The following is a 14,603-nucleotide window of genomic DNA, read 5'->3' as shown; positions in this document are numbered from 1 at the left end:
GTGGCGTTTTTAAGCCCTATAGTGACGTTTTCGGGCCCTATAGCGGCATTTTTAAGCCCCCATACCAGGTTAGGGGCCCTATAGTGACGTTTTCGGGCCCTATAGCGGCGTTTTCCTGCAAAATTTTTTTTATAAGTCCCCATAACAGGTTAAGGGGCCCTATAGTGGCGTTTTTAAGTCCTATAGTGACGTTTTTGGGCCCTATAGCGACGTTTTCCTGCAAAATTTTTTTATACCCCATAACAGGTTCAAGGGGCCCTATAGTGGCGTTTTTAAGCCCTATAGTGACGTTTTCGGGCCTTATAGCGGCGTTTTTTTTTTTTTGAGAAGATGTTTGACCAATGAAAAGATGGTACTCGAGCTCACCATGCTCGAGTACCAGAAAAAGTGGTATTTCCCTAATTATTTCCGAAACAGTGCTCTGTTGCTAAATATTTCAAAAATTAATGCTAATGGGCCATTTTGGCCTGTTTTTACCCCCAAAAAAACCCTCTCTCTCTCTCTCTCTCTCTCTCTCACTCTCTCTAGAATACACATCCTTGTCTCACTTTTAGCTTGTCATGTGTTATTGCATGGAAAAAACACAAATCACAGCAAATCATAAACACACCCAAACACAGGATGATTTATGGAGAGGCAAACTCGTAATGGGAAAAACCTCTCTAGGACTTAAACTAGAAAATGAATCTATTAAAGAAGGTAGTTGCAATACAATACACTTACAAACCCTTCTAGTCTAGATGTACTTGTCTCTGAGCACCCCACTCTTGTTATCAATCGATTGCACTAGCCCTTCTCGTACGTACTAGAACCGATTCTGCAAGTTGAGATGCCAATTGTAAATCCAAGTAAATGGATACTTCAAGGCTATTTGAAGGTTTAAGGATGATCTCTGTGATGGATGCTCAATTGATGGCTCACAAGACAATTTGGAGTAATGGCTTAAAGTTCTGTCTATTTGGTGCAATGTGTATCATGTAAAGACTCTATACGCCGATCTCTTATCACACATCCTCTGCAATTTATATATTAATTAATAGAATTTTTTTTTTTTTTGTTTATTTAATATGTTAGAGCTGAAGCTTTGATTATTGGGGTCTCTCTCTCTCTCTGAGCCCAGACTTACTGTGACGATCCAAGAATTTTATTATTTGAATTGAAGGGTTATATTATAAGACTTATATGATCTTATCAATTGTTAGAATTTTTTTAAGAATAAGTCATGATTTTTCTAGGATAATATTAAAGATTTCATTAAAAAGCTTTCAGACAAAATCTTGCCAAACAAAAGCTAAATAAAAAAAAGAGCCCAAGTATTACTAGTACTAGTATAAAATCTACAATTGGATTCAAAAAAGCGTAATATTTGTTATTTTTTTTAAATTTTATTTTTTTTTTTTTTTTTTTTTTTAAATTTGATTTATGCTGTGCTTGCTCTATTGAATTCATTTCATATCATGGTTCAAGTGTTAAAAATGAGTGTGCTTTACTAATCCGTTTCAAAATTCAAAAAGGTTCCCATGGAAATAAATCCATGGATCATCTATCAAGTGTCTGCTCAATCAATTGTTTATTCGGAATGTTAAAAAAAGATTATGTGATTCTCTTTTGTTAATATACGCTTGTACTCCCCCCCTTCTACTTCAGCAGAGAACCAAGCAGTGCTATTGAGCCTTAACGACTTCGGTGTGGAGGCTTTCCATTCTTTGCTTTCAAGGTTGCAAACAATGTGCATAAGCAAATCCTGCACATATCTCAACAGACTAGATAGATACATTCTTGTAGAGACATGCTCAAGTATTGTAGTAGTGCAAGTGGAGTTATATTATGGTTCAACTTAATTATATTTATGTCAAAAAGAGCTCATATATACACAAGATATCACAGAGAACAAACCTCCTACTGAAAATCTGTTTTCCATCTAGTACTACTCCATTGGTATTGTCTGAGATGGCAAACTCAAAATCTCAACATTGAAACTTACATTTTGGACATCAGCGAGGGTTCTGTCACCCGAACAAGCTCTGCAGAACAATGCATTGATAAAGTTTAACAATCCACATTTGTTTTTTACAAATGAACTCAATAGTCTAACAAAAAGAAAATAAAGACGTGATGTAGAGGGTACACCAAAAGAAATACAGATTAAGATAGAACTGAATGACATACTTTCAGCCTTAACACATCTGTCTGAGACAAGGATGTTGCGGTTATCACACTTGTAGACAAAAATAAACAGCTAAGATGAATGACTAAGGTCACAGGAACAAGTACTTGACTATCAGGACCATTTCTTCTGACGTAGTTTTGAGATTGTTAGGTCAGCACCTCCAAATCCATCCATTATAGCTTTTGCTGAATGGAACTCAGCTCTTGAGGTCAAACTATAAATAAATAAATAAAGAACAATTAATATAGCAACATAGCTGTAACATTTGAGAACATTGGAGTGGCAAGTAATCTGATGGGGCTTAGCAACAAGGGGTTGACAAAATGTTGCAAGAATAACATCATAGTTAACACAGCTATCCATCACAAAATTTCATGTTCAAAAAAAAAAAAAAAATTTTAAATATTTATATTTAAATAAAATAAAATAAAAAAACAGGGTAGCCTACAACAGAGCAAGCTACTAGACAGACTGAAATAAAAAAATTCTAGTCATGCCCAATTGGTTACACCAAAGATTTTCCATCACCTACTGTCCAAAAATCTCAGGTCTTCATGCTATTTTGCACAATAATACATCAACATGTACACTTGAAGGATGATAGCAATGAAAATAGTTAGGTGGTGAATCAGAGTGGTAGGCAGCCCCGTAGTGGGAGGGGGAGCCTCGGGGTAGTAATTACATACCCCATACAAAGTGTTCCATAGAAGACCTTAAAAGAAGTTCAATGCATGTTGGCAGCCTTTGATCGGTCTTTTGCTTCAGCTGTAGTGAACTCGGCTTGGTCTTTAAAATGGAATTGAAGCAAAAATAGATAATTGAAGTGGTGGTTTTTTTTTTTTTTTTTTTTTTTTTTTTTTTTTTTTTTTTTAAATTTAATCACATTCTGTTAACAAATGTAATAATTATTGAACTGAGCAGGACTCTAAAACAGATTAAAATCTTTTCCTGATTGAAAATAGTGACTTAGAGTTCTACAAGAAAGAGACATAGATAAAATGTAATTAATTTAAAAGTAAAAGGCTAATAACTCTGAGAGGGCACTGTGCAAGAGAGGCTCATTTTTCTAGGATATTCAAACATTTTTTTTTAAAAATGGACTCCCAGCATTGATTCATTCACAATTTCCATTAGCAATATCATTGCAGCTCTAGTAACTCATGAAAAAATTCTGTAGGACTAATGAATGGGCCTCCAATTCTTTTCATATGTACTAGATTCCAAATATATCAATCTCCCATTGAGTTTCAGTTTATGACTGAAAATGTGTCATTATACCAAATTGATATTGGAGACACCATGCTCAACACAGTAACATTGAAGGGGGAAAAGGAAGTGAAGAAAGCATAAATTCAGATCGCTAACTCTAAGATTTAGAAACAAGCCTTTACCTGCTCCGTAGAACAATGCATGGCATGCCTATTCGCTCAGCTCCAGCAACTCCAGTTTGGTTTCCGGCAATAAGGACACAATTTTGGAAAGGTACCCCTGCATATTCTGCCCCAGCGCGCAATGCAGCTGCAGTCTTCCCTAAGCTGGATAAGTCTCCCCACATCAGATAAAACTTTCGACCACCATAAGAAAACAAGAAACTAATATATGGTCATTAAATGAGCTATCAAATGCTTAAAAAGTGTACACACTCAAAAGAAAAAATATATATATATCAATTATGCGTAGGCTCTCAAGAAATACCATGCCCCCCTAAGTTTTTATAAATGTAAATGTATTCAAAAGACCATGTGTGTTTATGAGAAGGTAATATGAAAAATCAAATTAGGGCAGGACAGGGTAAGATGGGACATAGTAGGCAAAATGGACAAGTAGTGAAATATATTAAACTGAGGAATACTTCTTATGTTTTGATTTTTAAGTGGGGAAAAAAAACTGGGAATGTTAAGGACTTGTTTGGTAATGTTGTTCTATTAATGTTGTTTAAATGTTGTGAAAATATGTGTTGTGTTGTTTAAACAACGAAAAATGTTGTTTAAACACAACCAAACAAGACCTGAACTTCCTAGGAGTAAGTGGTGGGAAGTGAGTATTACCCTTTCAATAGTACCATGAATACCCCTAATTAATTAAAGGAACAAAGACAAATACAAAGGATAAGAAAAAACATTTCTTGTGGAAGAACTAATATCCCTTATACCCAACCACAAGAAGGAACTTTTAATCCATGTCTCACCACCTCTATTCTCATCTCTTCTCTTCCACCATTACACCTCTTATCATTTATTATCTACCCAGATTACCACTTTTCCCAAATGTTTAAGTTGTTAGGAAATGATGAATTTTTCATCATTTAACCATTAGTCGCTCCCTTTCATGTGTGAGCCTAGACACTCCCATAAAACACATACCACATCCTAATAAATAAAAATTTATTATTTAAAAAAAAAAAAAAAAAAAAACCCAGAAGTTTTGATTTTCTCCCAAGATGCCATGCCAGCTGACTTAAGAAGGAAGAGAGACTATCAGAAATGGATTTCTATGCACCTTTGCTGAAGTTTTAATAATTATGCAAGTATTAAGAAGAACATAAAATCTAGCACCTCAAAATCTACTGAAAAACAACTTCCAAGTCTTGTGTAAGCAAAATCAAAGCCAAAAGTAATGAATCCTAATTTTCTTCCAGTGGTCTTTCTTTCTGAACTCAGCCATTATACAACAAAAAGAACTGGCTGACTGCGACAGATTGTGGTGAGCATCAACAAATAAATAAATAATAGGAACTGACTAACCTTTCAGATGAGCCGGTATCAATCTCAACACTCAACTTCAGCATGGAAGCAACATCTTCTGCTATTTTTTGTTTTTCAGCCGAAACTGGCTCAGGAAGAAAAGAAAGAAAAAAAGAAGCCCTTTAGTGATCAACCTTCTGTGCTCAAAAAAGGGATAAATTGATGATTGAATAAACGCATGCCAACCAACTCGGGATTTATAATTACCAGCTTTTATTGCTTCCTTAGCAATTTGCTCATCCGAACCCGAAGACAGTCCTTTATTAGTAACAAGTTGACCATAAAAACTCCTTTTAACTTCCTCATTCCCAACGATCTTTACTTTGGAAATTCTTTCATGGCCAAGCTTTTCAATAATTGATCTAACAAACAGGTAAAAGGAAACATTAGCTTGCTCCTATTCTTTTCATGGAAGCATAAACCCTACTGTAACTCAATAGTAAGTCACAAGGGTCAAGGATATAGAAACTGAATACCAGGAGTTTCTTCAAAAGAGAATGAACTCCTGTGCATTTCTACTTATAGAACAAATATCTATAGCATGTAAAAAAAATCCACTACATCAAATAAAGGGGAATGTAACAATCAGATTACCCAGCCTCAACCAACAGTAGTCAAGCCAGAGTTAAAGCTGAGTCCCTCATGAATTCAATTAAGTAAGATTACCTAGCTTCACCTACATGAAAGCTTATTATCTAACTCTTTACTTTGCACTAATGTCTTCAGGTATGCCATGAATACTATGTAAGTTGTCTCATTTCAAAATTGAATTACATCCCAAAAGGAAATAATGAAATATGCTAATGTGTTTATTGCATGTCCCTGGAGTTTTGAAGAAGCATCTGAGATGTTTAGAATAGAGCATACCTGGCAATTTTATCCCCACTTTTACTGTATGCTGTTACTATGACCAAAGGTATTCCTTCATGATATGCATCATCTATAAAGCTGCAAAGAGAAATTGCACGTAAAGGTATAAATTTTTATTGAAATAATATTACATGAGAAAGAAGAAGAAAAAAGTAGGGATAACTGAAAAGTATCACAAAGGAAAACAAATACGAAAGTTGAAGCAACTCAAGAATAATCATTTTATGTATCTTGCTATAGTTTTTGTAACATTTTAAGTGCAGTTTATTTGCCAAGAAATTTGGCTCATCCAGGGACTATTGCAAGCCACATCATTTTCCTGTCATTTCACTAGCTGCTGACTGTTGCAGGACCTGGGACCTATGCTTATTCATTGTCTTGAATTATACTACTATTTTATGCTTTAGATAATTTTTGGAAAATCAGAAATAGGAAATAACGTTGATTATATATATATATATATATATATTGAGAATCGAAATAAGGAAGAAGAATAAGAAATAGGAATGATAACTATTTATGCAAGCTTAAAATCATTATCTAATGCAACTTTGATCAGGGAATTATGTATACCCTTTAAGGTTGGTTATACTGCATCAAACATATATTATGATAGCAAATTTTCTGTTGACAAGTATGCAGTCAGGCAGTACACATCTGTCAAAACTGCATCAACTTTTACCAGTTATGATAATGTGTACTTTAGTTGCAAGCGTACCTTTGGCTCATTGTTCACATATGTGCCAATTATTGCAAATGGATTGGGAAATTTCCAAGTGGTGGCTGAACACAGATATCTAATTGCGCTGATTAACTTGTGTATTTAGATGATACATCAGAGCAAGTAAAGAATTTAGTATTGGTACCCTATCACCAAATTTAGCTAGTCAATTAAATTGATTTTTTTGTACTGAAAGACCTCTCTGTGTTCCAAATAACACTTTTCTTACCAAAGTAAAGAACTTTCTGTATCACTAACATCTGAACAGCACAGTCAATGGTCCTCTGACCAAATGCCATTCCTCCTTGTTGGCATTGGGCCTCAATTGATGTGATCTCAACCCAGCCCAATAGGTTCACCCATTAGTAGGCAGCCCATTAGGGTTATAGGAAATCCTACTAGCAGGGCAAATATCTATGGATGTGTGTTATGTTCAGAGAGGCAGCATACACAGTAATATATTGATTTACACAAAACATAGAGTTTTACACATAATTCTTACCATAACTCTCTCTCTCTCTCTCTCCATGGGGCTCCAGAGTTCAGTGCTATCACCTTGGATCTTGGTTTGTGGAATCTCTATGTGATTCTAGTAATCATATACTTCCAAAAAGTTCATTTACATTGGAGATACAGTGACCATGGAGATAGTATGGGTTATGAAATAGCTACAAAGATCCTCTATTCTGTTGCATCCAAGCATATTGTAGGATTCGTTTGGATCCATGTATAAGGTACAAGCATTAACATCATTTATAGATCCATTCTATGGATTTGAATAATTTTTTATCAAAATTTGAGCCACTTGGCTCATTTAAGTCCCTAGAAGTCCCCAATCGACCACAGTTGAGAAACCACATGGTTTAAGCAGTATTTTAAGCTTGTGATGCATTTTGTGAGAGTGAATGTGCATGGAAATAAAATGGGGTAAACTGAAACCTAGAAAAGTTTAGTATGGTCACTAGTTGGCTAGGCCAAACTCCGTGAGATATCAATAAAACTACTTAAGCCTTGATGGAATTACAAAGACTATCATACATGCTGCTGCTTTGGTAAAATAATTGAGGGAAGGGATTCCTAAAACGCCTTAGAGCTGCATTTGGTTGCTACCCTTAAAGTTATGGTAATGCAATTGTATGGCAATATAAAAAAATCCTTAACAGAGAAAACACACATAATTGTTGCCAAACCACATCAAGTTTGATTTGCGTATAAAAATGGTCATGGAACACATGTACGAGTATGTTTAATTTAAGCATTTTGCAGTTGACCATTAAATTTATATTGTTGTCCTAGTTTAATCTACATCATCATAGCAAAACTGAGTGTTGGTAGCCAATATAATAGCAGACAAATTCTCAATGTGACAGGTCGATGGTAAAAAAAGGTATGTCACAAAAATTAAATTGGCTCACTCAAACAAAAGATCACCTTTGACACTCGATAATGAGCAAAAACAAGACCTAATATCTTTTGTTGGTTGGAGGCGAGCGCAGTACTATGTAAGACCATTGGCATTTTTAAGCAAACAAAGATGAGAAACAATTATTTTCATATCACCTTAGCTGCGCTAATAGGAGGCCCATTAAGTAGTATCATAAGCAATGTGCATGATCTACCTATAATCATGTAGCCTGAGGGAAGCCATATTCAAGACTTTAATTAGGCACTCAAGGAGAGTGACCTAATGGAGAACTTGGGTTAGGTGTTGTAGGAGAAACTGGACTAAGATTTTGTATGGTATGGAAGAATCCATCAAGACACATTACTTTAGAAAGGAGAATTCTACCATAGCATGCAACCATACTAAATGTGTAAGTTAGCTAATCAGTCCCACAAACTATTTCCCTTGTATGAGAAAAGCTGTTGGATGAGTGAGACGCATGGACTTGTAGTTTCTACCATATGCAAGTTGAAGAATGTTGGTATTGGACCTTCATCAGTGTGGATCCAACCTGGCCTAATACGAGTGCCCATTAGTAGGCAGCCCATAATGGTATTGGAAACCTAACTTGAATGGTGTATGTGTGTGTGTGTGCATATATATATATATACTAGGGTCCAGCACTGTCACCCTAGGGCTTAGGTATGGATTCATAGAAGCCCTATGTAGTTCTATTAATCACATTCCGCCAACAAGTTCATGAATTCATATTAAACTGCCTACTCCTAGTTGTACATCCACAGTAACAGATGACAAATATCTACATGCAGGGAGCAAGGGGAAATAAATTCATGACAAATAATTCTGTATCAAGATCTGTCTTCTGTGCTCGATGTGGAGCCTACAATTAGTAGCAATATCATATGTTGAGGGTTTTCAGCTCCAGGTGCATAAGGTGAAGCATATTTCCCTCAGATTTTCATTTGAGTTATATGTGGCATAGCGTAAATATGAAGATATATGTGAAGTCGGAAATCAGTGCGCAAACTAAAAAGTCACATGTATCACCAACCCAGACATTGTATCAATCCATACCAATGTTCCAATATGGGAAATAATAAAGGCCTATGATTTTAAACAGGCAAGCCTTTAATTTTGAACAGGTAGTTAATCTGAGGAGAATTTAAACAAGTCATAAGATGCATATTTTTCATTTAAACAAGAGGAGACAACTCACCTTTCAACTCCAGGTCGTAAAGGTGAACTTTTTGACATCACAAATTCATCCAATGCATTCTTCTGCCAACAATTATCCAATTGTTAAACAGCTTGTTTGTCTCAACAATTATGAGCATCTACATTCTCAAAGGGGAATTTAAATAATTGAATGATCAACAAAGCAAGCTGAAACCATAAATAGTTCAATGACAAGCTTAAACAATCCAAACAAGAGTTCTAATAAGAAGGCACAAAGCAACTTTCCAAACAAGAATTTTTATATAAAATCAGAGAACACTTTTTGGATGGAGAAATGACACCCACCTTGAAGATAATCTAAGAAGGAATGGCACAATGTAAATCACAAGGACTAAAATTATTGCCAGGTCAAGTTTTAGCCGTTTTTTTCCCCTCCTTTCTTTCTTCGCAAGCATCAGATATGCTTTCTGTGTTTCTTGTTATAAGAATTGCTTCATTAAGTTTGGTTTGGGAGTGGGGGTTTGTACTCTTGGTCATATGGACTAGCTAAAATATTGGGATATATATATATATATATATCATTACATCCACATTTATAAATATAATCAAATTAATTATGTATATGGTTTTAACAGTCTATAATTGCTGTTTTCTGATGCGCAACTCTTAAGGCAAAGAAACCTATTAAATGAACAACATACTAGGATTGGGACATGTATCGGGTAAAGGTAAAAGTTAACTGAATTATACCATGACTGGATTAATTAATTGTAATAGAAAAGAAACCTTTTCTCGCAGAACACTTTTTATGAATGGTCCCCTCTCATTTGTAGGCAATGAAGTAGGCCAACCAATCTGTAATAAGGTAAGAGGTAATTAGGCAGATGGAGCAAAAGACATAGCAAAGGCATGCTCAGAGAGCTACCTATAATCTTTTCATCTTTCAAAGTCACGGGAAAAATAACTAACCCGGTTAAAATACAGATTTAGCATCCTTTCCTCGTCACCAGAACACTTCCTGGAAAATAATTACATAATGCTTTACAAGAAAATAATCACATTTATATGTTAAATCAGCTACCCCACTGCTTGCCAAATTTTAAATACACATTTTCATGTAACCATCAAAAACTAACATGAAGAGGAAAATTGGCACAATGAGGACAGGTCATTTGACACACAAAATTGACACGTCATATGAGCCCCCAACAACATTAGTGAAAGTCAGTATATATGTTATATCTGGATGTATGTACACCAAAACCAAAGTTAGACCTGGCAGACAAAAGCTAGCATTGAAACAAATGCAACAGAGTTCCTTGTACAACAATCAGCCAATGATAATTTCATGTTCCAAAATTATCTATTCCACATAAAGAATATATCCTATTAAGACAACCCATAGTAAAAAAAGACATTGTTAAATGACCTCACACCTCACAAGGTCCAAATACACAGGTTCACTCCAATTCGCACAGTCAAGCCCAAGCTTTCGAAATGCTGATAACATCAAAAAGAAAAAGAAAATTAAACTCATAAACATATATGGAATATGGTTACTGAAACATTAAATTGATCATTCTATGCAATACACATAATTACTGTGTCTACCGCACCTACATTGAAGGCTTGGCGATTACCCACACGATAAGCATCCACAAGAACCCTGAAAAAAAAAATACATTAAGATTTTAAAAAATGCAAGTGAAACAAATACATATTATACGGATTTGAAAATGGAAAAAGGGAGGGTGGGGACACATTACAAGCAAGAGTAAAGAAGTTGGCATAAGAAACATCAGAAAAACAATTGTAAAGATCACCCATCTAATCAAGTTCATGAAAATAACACAAAACCAGGCAACATCAGATGGGCACTAGTATTAGAATTGTTGTTTATGAAATTGAGATCTTTACTATTGAAATCTATATAATATAATGAACCAATTTGGGGAATAAATAGAGAGAGAAAACCCTAGGTTATCCATAGACTAACCCTAGGGTATATTATAAGTTAAACCCACAGTACAACTACTTCAATAGTAGTATTACTGGTAGAATGAACCCAGACGAATATCTCTAACATCCCCCCTCAAACTCAAGGGAGAAACTTGAGGACACTTGAGTTAGGATAGGAAGTGTTTCCATGTAGGAGCAAGTAGGATCAGATCAAAAATAGAATGGATTGGGCTTGACATGAAATGGAACATGCAAGATGGAAGGTGGCAGTGGTAAACGAAGACAGTTCGCAATGGATGGGGGCCAGAAGATAGCTATTGTAGCCAGAGGAAGGCTGCACCAATGACCAAAGGACGGTTGCTATGGTTGAAGGATGGTTGCATCAGCATCAGTGGACAGAAAACATCGGCAGAGAAGCAGTGATAGCAGGATGGCATACATGAGATATACATTGGCGGGAACGACAGTCAGCAACAAATGATGGCCGAAGATCTTTTGGCAGAGAACTAGTGACAGGAGGATACCATATGTGAGACATACATTGGCAGGAGCAACGATCAGCAACAAATGATGGCTGAAGGACAAGGACGCCAATGACCACAGGAGAGTGGCACCGTCAGCTGAAAGACATTGGCACAAAAAACGTCGCAAAGAGCCAAGATAACATGTTTCAGCCTTAGAGGCCTACATCCACAACAAAAAGCCTTGGAGAAGCTAAGTTATGTTTGGTATACTGTAATAGACATTGTAATATAATAGCTATTCTTATGATTTAGTTTTTGTAGTAATTTAGTTATGTTTTTATTACAAGAAATAGTAATTTCTTATGAATATTTATTCCTTATATTAAGGAATAATTATTATCCTCTCTAAATTATTCCATTACAACACCTTCTATACCTAGTAATAAAGATTACCATTTCTATCATAATCTTCATTTAGTGTACCAAACATGCCCCTACATATATGCTATTGACATCATTGTTATACAATTAACCAATTGGGGATATATAAAGACTAAAGAAACCAACCTAGGCTATCCATATATGCATGCTATTCTTGCAATACAAGTTAATCCTGGGTCGTAGTATAAGCTAGACTTGTAATCAAGCACATTAGTACCCAGAAAAATATCTCTAATAATTAGAAAAAACGAATAAAAAGGAATACATAAAAACTCACTAGTAAATTAGTAAATATCAGAACACAGCCAAATAATCATAATTTTATTTTTGTTTTAAACTCAATCCCATACCCATTATTTACTGCATAATTGAAAAAGAACACTAGTCTAGAATCAAACGGAACAAGGAAGCATAAAATACATAGGATGGTAGCATCAGATAAAACAGAAATATAAGGCAAACTATACATAAAATTAAAAGTACATAGACTAAGAATTTAAATAAGACAAATTACCCTTCGACTTCAAGAAGAACAGCGAGTTCCTGAGATGGGTTTGGATTGTCGGAGCTGGAAAGCGAGCAGAAAGCAATGGAGTGATTGAAGTGCAGACATTTTCCAGGAGAAGAGAAGAAATCTCTTCTTCTTGTTCTAGGGAAAGTGGAGGAAAATGGGAGAACCAAATAGGGGTTTCTCCTGGGCGCGTATAAGCTGCAATATCTTCTGCTATTGATGACGTTGTTGTTGTTTTTGTTTGAAAAGCACAGAGAGCTGAGAATCGAACAAGAAGCTGTTTCCATTAGCAGTTGGTTCTGTTTTTTTTTGGCTCCGGGACTGTTTGATGATGGCTGAACTGTGATACCACCTTATTGAATGTTTTTGCTGTTTAAATGACCTTTATATCCTCCGACTTATTTGTAGTAGGAGAGAGATGTAACTTAAGTTACCATCTTGCTCAATATCTTTTTATTGGAGGTCAATTAAATTTTGACAATCTACTATTGGATTCTATCTTCTTTTTATATCTTTTATGATTACAAAATTTATAAAAAAAAAAATAAAAGATTAATAGCTATATCATCAATAAATTGTTTAGATTACAAGTTTTGTAGTTTAAAATTATGCATAAAATATAACCATATAGATCATTTAATAAATAATATTTGATTAACACAAAATTTGACATGTGTATTAAGAGTATAAAGAATATGCAATTCAACGATTAGATTTTCAAAATATGTAGCAATGTTAATTTTACTAAGGTTGTAGCCTAAGATTATAACCAATTTTGTAGCTAAACTTTGTCTTAAGAGAGACCTGATGATCTGGCAAGTTTAATCAGATTACAAATTAAGTTGATTTATATCATTTCACATGTAAAAAAATATTAATAATAAAAATAATATTAATGGTAATGATAATAAATATTGATTATATTGTCTTTGTCTTCCTTTAAATACAAATAAGATAACTGATAAGGTCCAAAACCAAGTTTAGTTTGTCCATGATGGTCGTCCATGGCAAGCACACATCTATTAGGACATATGTGATTCACTTGTTAGGAATATATGTCACTATTTTATGTAATTGACTTATCCTTTGACAAAACGCATTTTACTTGTATTTAGGTAGATCTAGAATATGTTTAATACTTCAAGAAACTGTGTTTCAAGATCAAGTGTTGAAGACATGCAAGTCTGTCTAAGATTCAAGCTGAAGAAATGCTGTTCATTAAAACTCGATAGCTAGTTATCCATCAAGCTTAAGAAGCTGTTCCAGCCTTGTGGCTCGATAGTTGCTCAACAGCACCTCGACAAACAGCTATCTGTTGAGCTTTATGAAAAACATAATTCCAGTTCTGTTTTGACTCTAATCCGTGATTATGTGTTTGAGTCTTCTTTTCTTCTAACCCTAGACATATAAAAGGATTATTTTAAGGGCCGTCAAAGTGTACACAAGTTACACAAGTGTTGAGCAAAGTTTGTTCAAGCAATTTGTAACCAGAGACAAAGTTTTGCCCTAATTCATCATTCTTGTGAAGAAGTTGCTGTGTATGTGCACCATAGGGTTTTGTGACCAAGCATCTTCTTGATTTTCATCATTGGGATGAACTGAAGAACTTTGCAGCCAACAACCTTCTTTAGTTGGTGATTGAAGTCGTGTATTGGAATCTGCGCATTGGTTAGTCACATACTTGGAAGCCGCGTATCAAAAAAGGAAATTGTCACTATAGAACAAGTCTAATTAGGTATTGGGGTAAGGGTTCAACTTTAGGTTGGTATAAAGTACTAGGATTCTTTTACTTGTAACCGCTTGTTGTGATAATAGTGGAATTTCGAGAGTGGTGACCTGAAAATCACCCGGTGGGATTTTTGCCGTTAAGTTTTCCCCATTCGTAAACAAATCACCGTGTCATTTATTTTCTGCTACATAATTAGTTTATTGGTGATTTGTTTGTGCTACCACGCGTTTGCATGTTAATTAACTTAATTAATTCACTTGGCTAAATTAATTGGTTAATTTATCACAAAGGGTCAATTTGTTTTTGGCCTATCAACATCTATAGGGTTTGACAAGAGAAGAAGCCCAATATAAGTACCCCATACATGAACAAGATCCCTCCATAAGATATTACAATCGTCTAAATCAGGTTGG

At 34.9% G+C, this 14,603-nt stretch overlaps 1 protein-coding gene across 3 annotated transcripts; it reads right to left on the bottom strand.

The window, feature by feature from the left end:
- Window positions 1–1,800: 1,800 nt before the first annotated feature.
- On the bottom strand, window positions 1,801–12,819 carry LOC126717804 (CBBY-like protein). 3 transcript variants are annotated; one of them, XR_007652749.1, is made up of 12 exons: window positions 12,465–12,819; window positions 10,703–10,752; window positions 10,523–10,586; window positions 10,056–10,104; window positions 9,873–9,941; window positions 9,127–9,188; window positions 5,782–5,862; window positions 5,122–5,276; window positions 4,915–4,999; window positions 3,562–3,705; window positions 2,170–2,384; window positions 1,801–2,024 (listed from the first exon to the last, which is right to left on the bottom strand). XR_007652749.1 is itself a non-coding variant. In XM_050419707.1 (11 exons), the coding sequence occupies exons 1-11, from the start codon at window positions 12,746–12,748 to the stop codon at window positions 2,282–2,284; spliced, it is 1,146 nt and encodes a 381-aa protein (XP_050275664.1). In that variant the 5' UTR covers window positions 12,749–12,819; the 3' UTR covers window positions 1,801–2,281. The 3 variants fall into 3 exon arrangements, 1 of the variants encoding a protein (XP_050275664.1); XR_007652750.1 differs by having other exon boundaries at window positions 9,127–9,185; XM_050419707.1 differs by having other exon boundaries at window positions 1,801–2,384.
- Between the last annotated feature and the right edge of the window lie 1,784 nt (window positions 12,820–14,603).

The sequence above is a fragment of the Quercus robur genome, chromosome 3 (assembly GCF_932294415.1).
Source record: "Quercus robur chromosome 3, dhQueRobu3.1, whole genome shotgun sequence".
Classification (NCBI taxonomy): domain Eukaryota; kingdom Viridiplantae; phylum Streptophyta; class Magnoliopsida; order Fagales; family Fagaceae; genus Quercus; species Quercus robur.
Note: the sequence above shows the minus strand (reverse complement) of the source record. Positions and strands in the feature narration are given on the sequence as shown.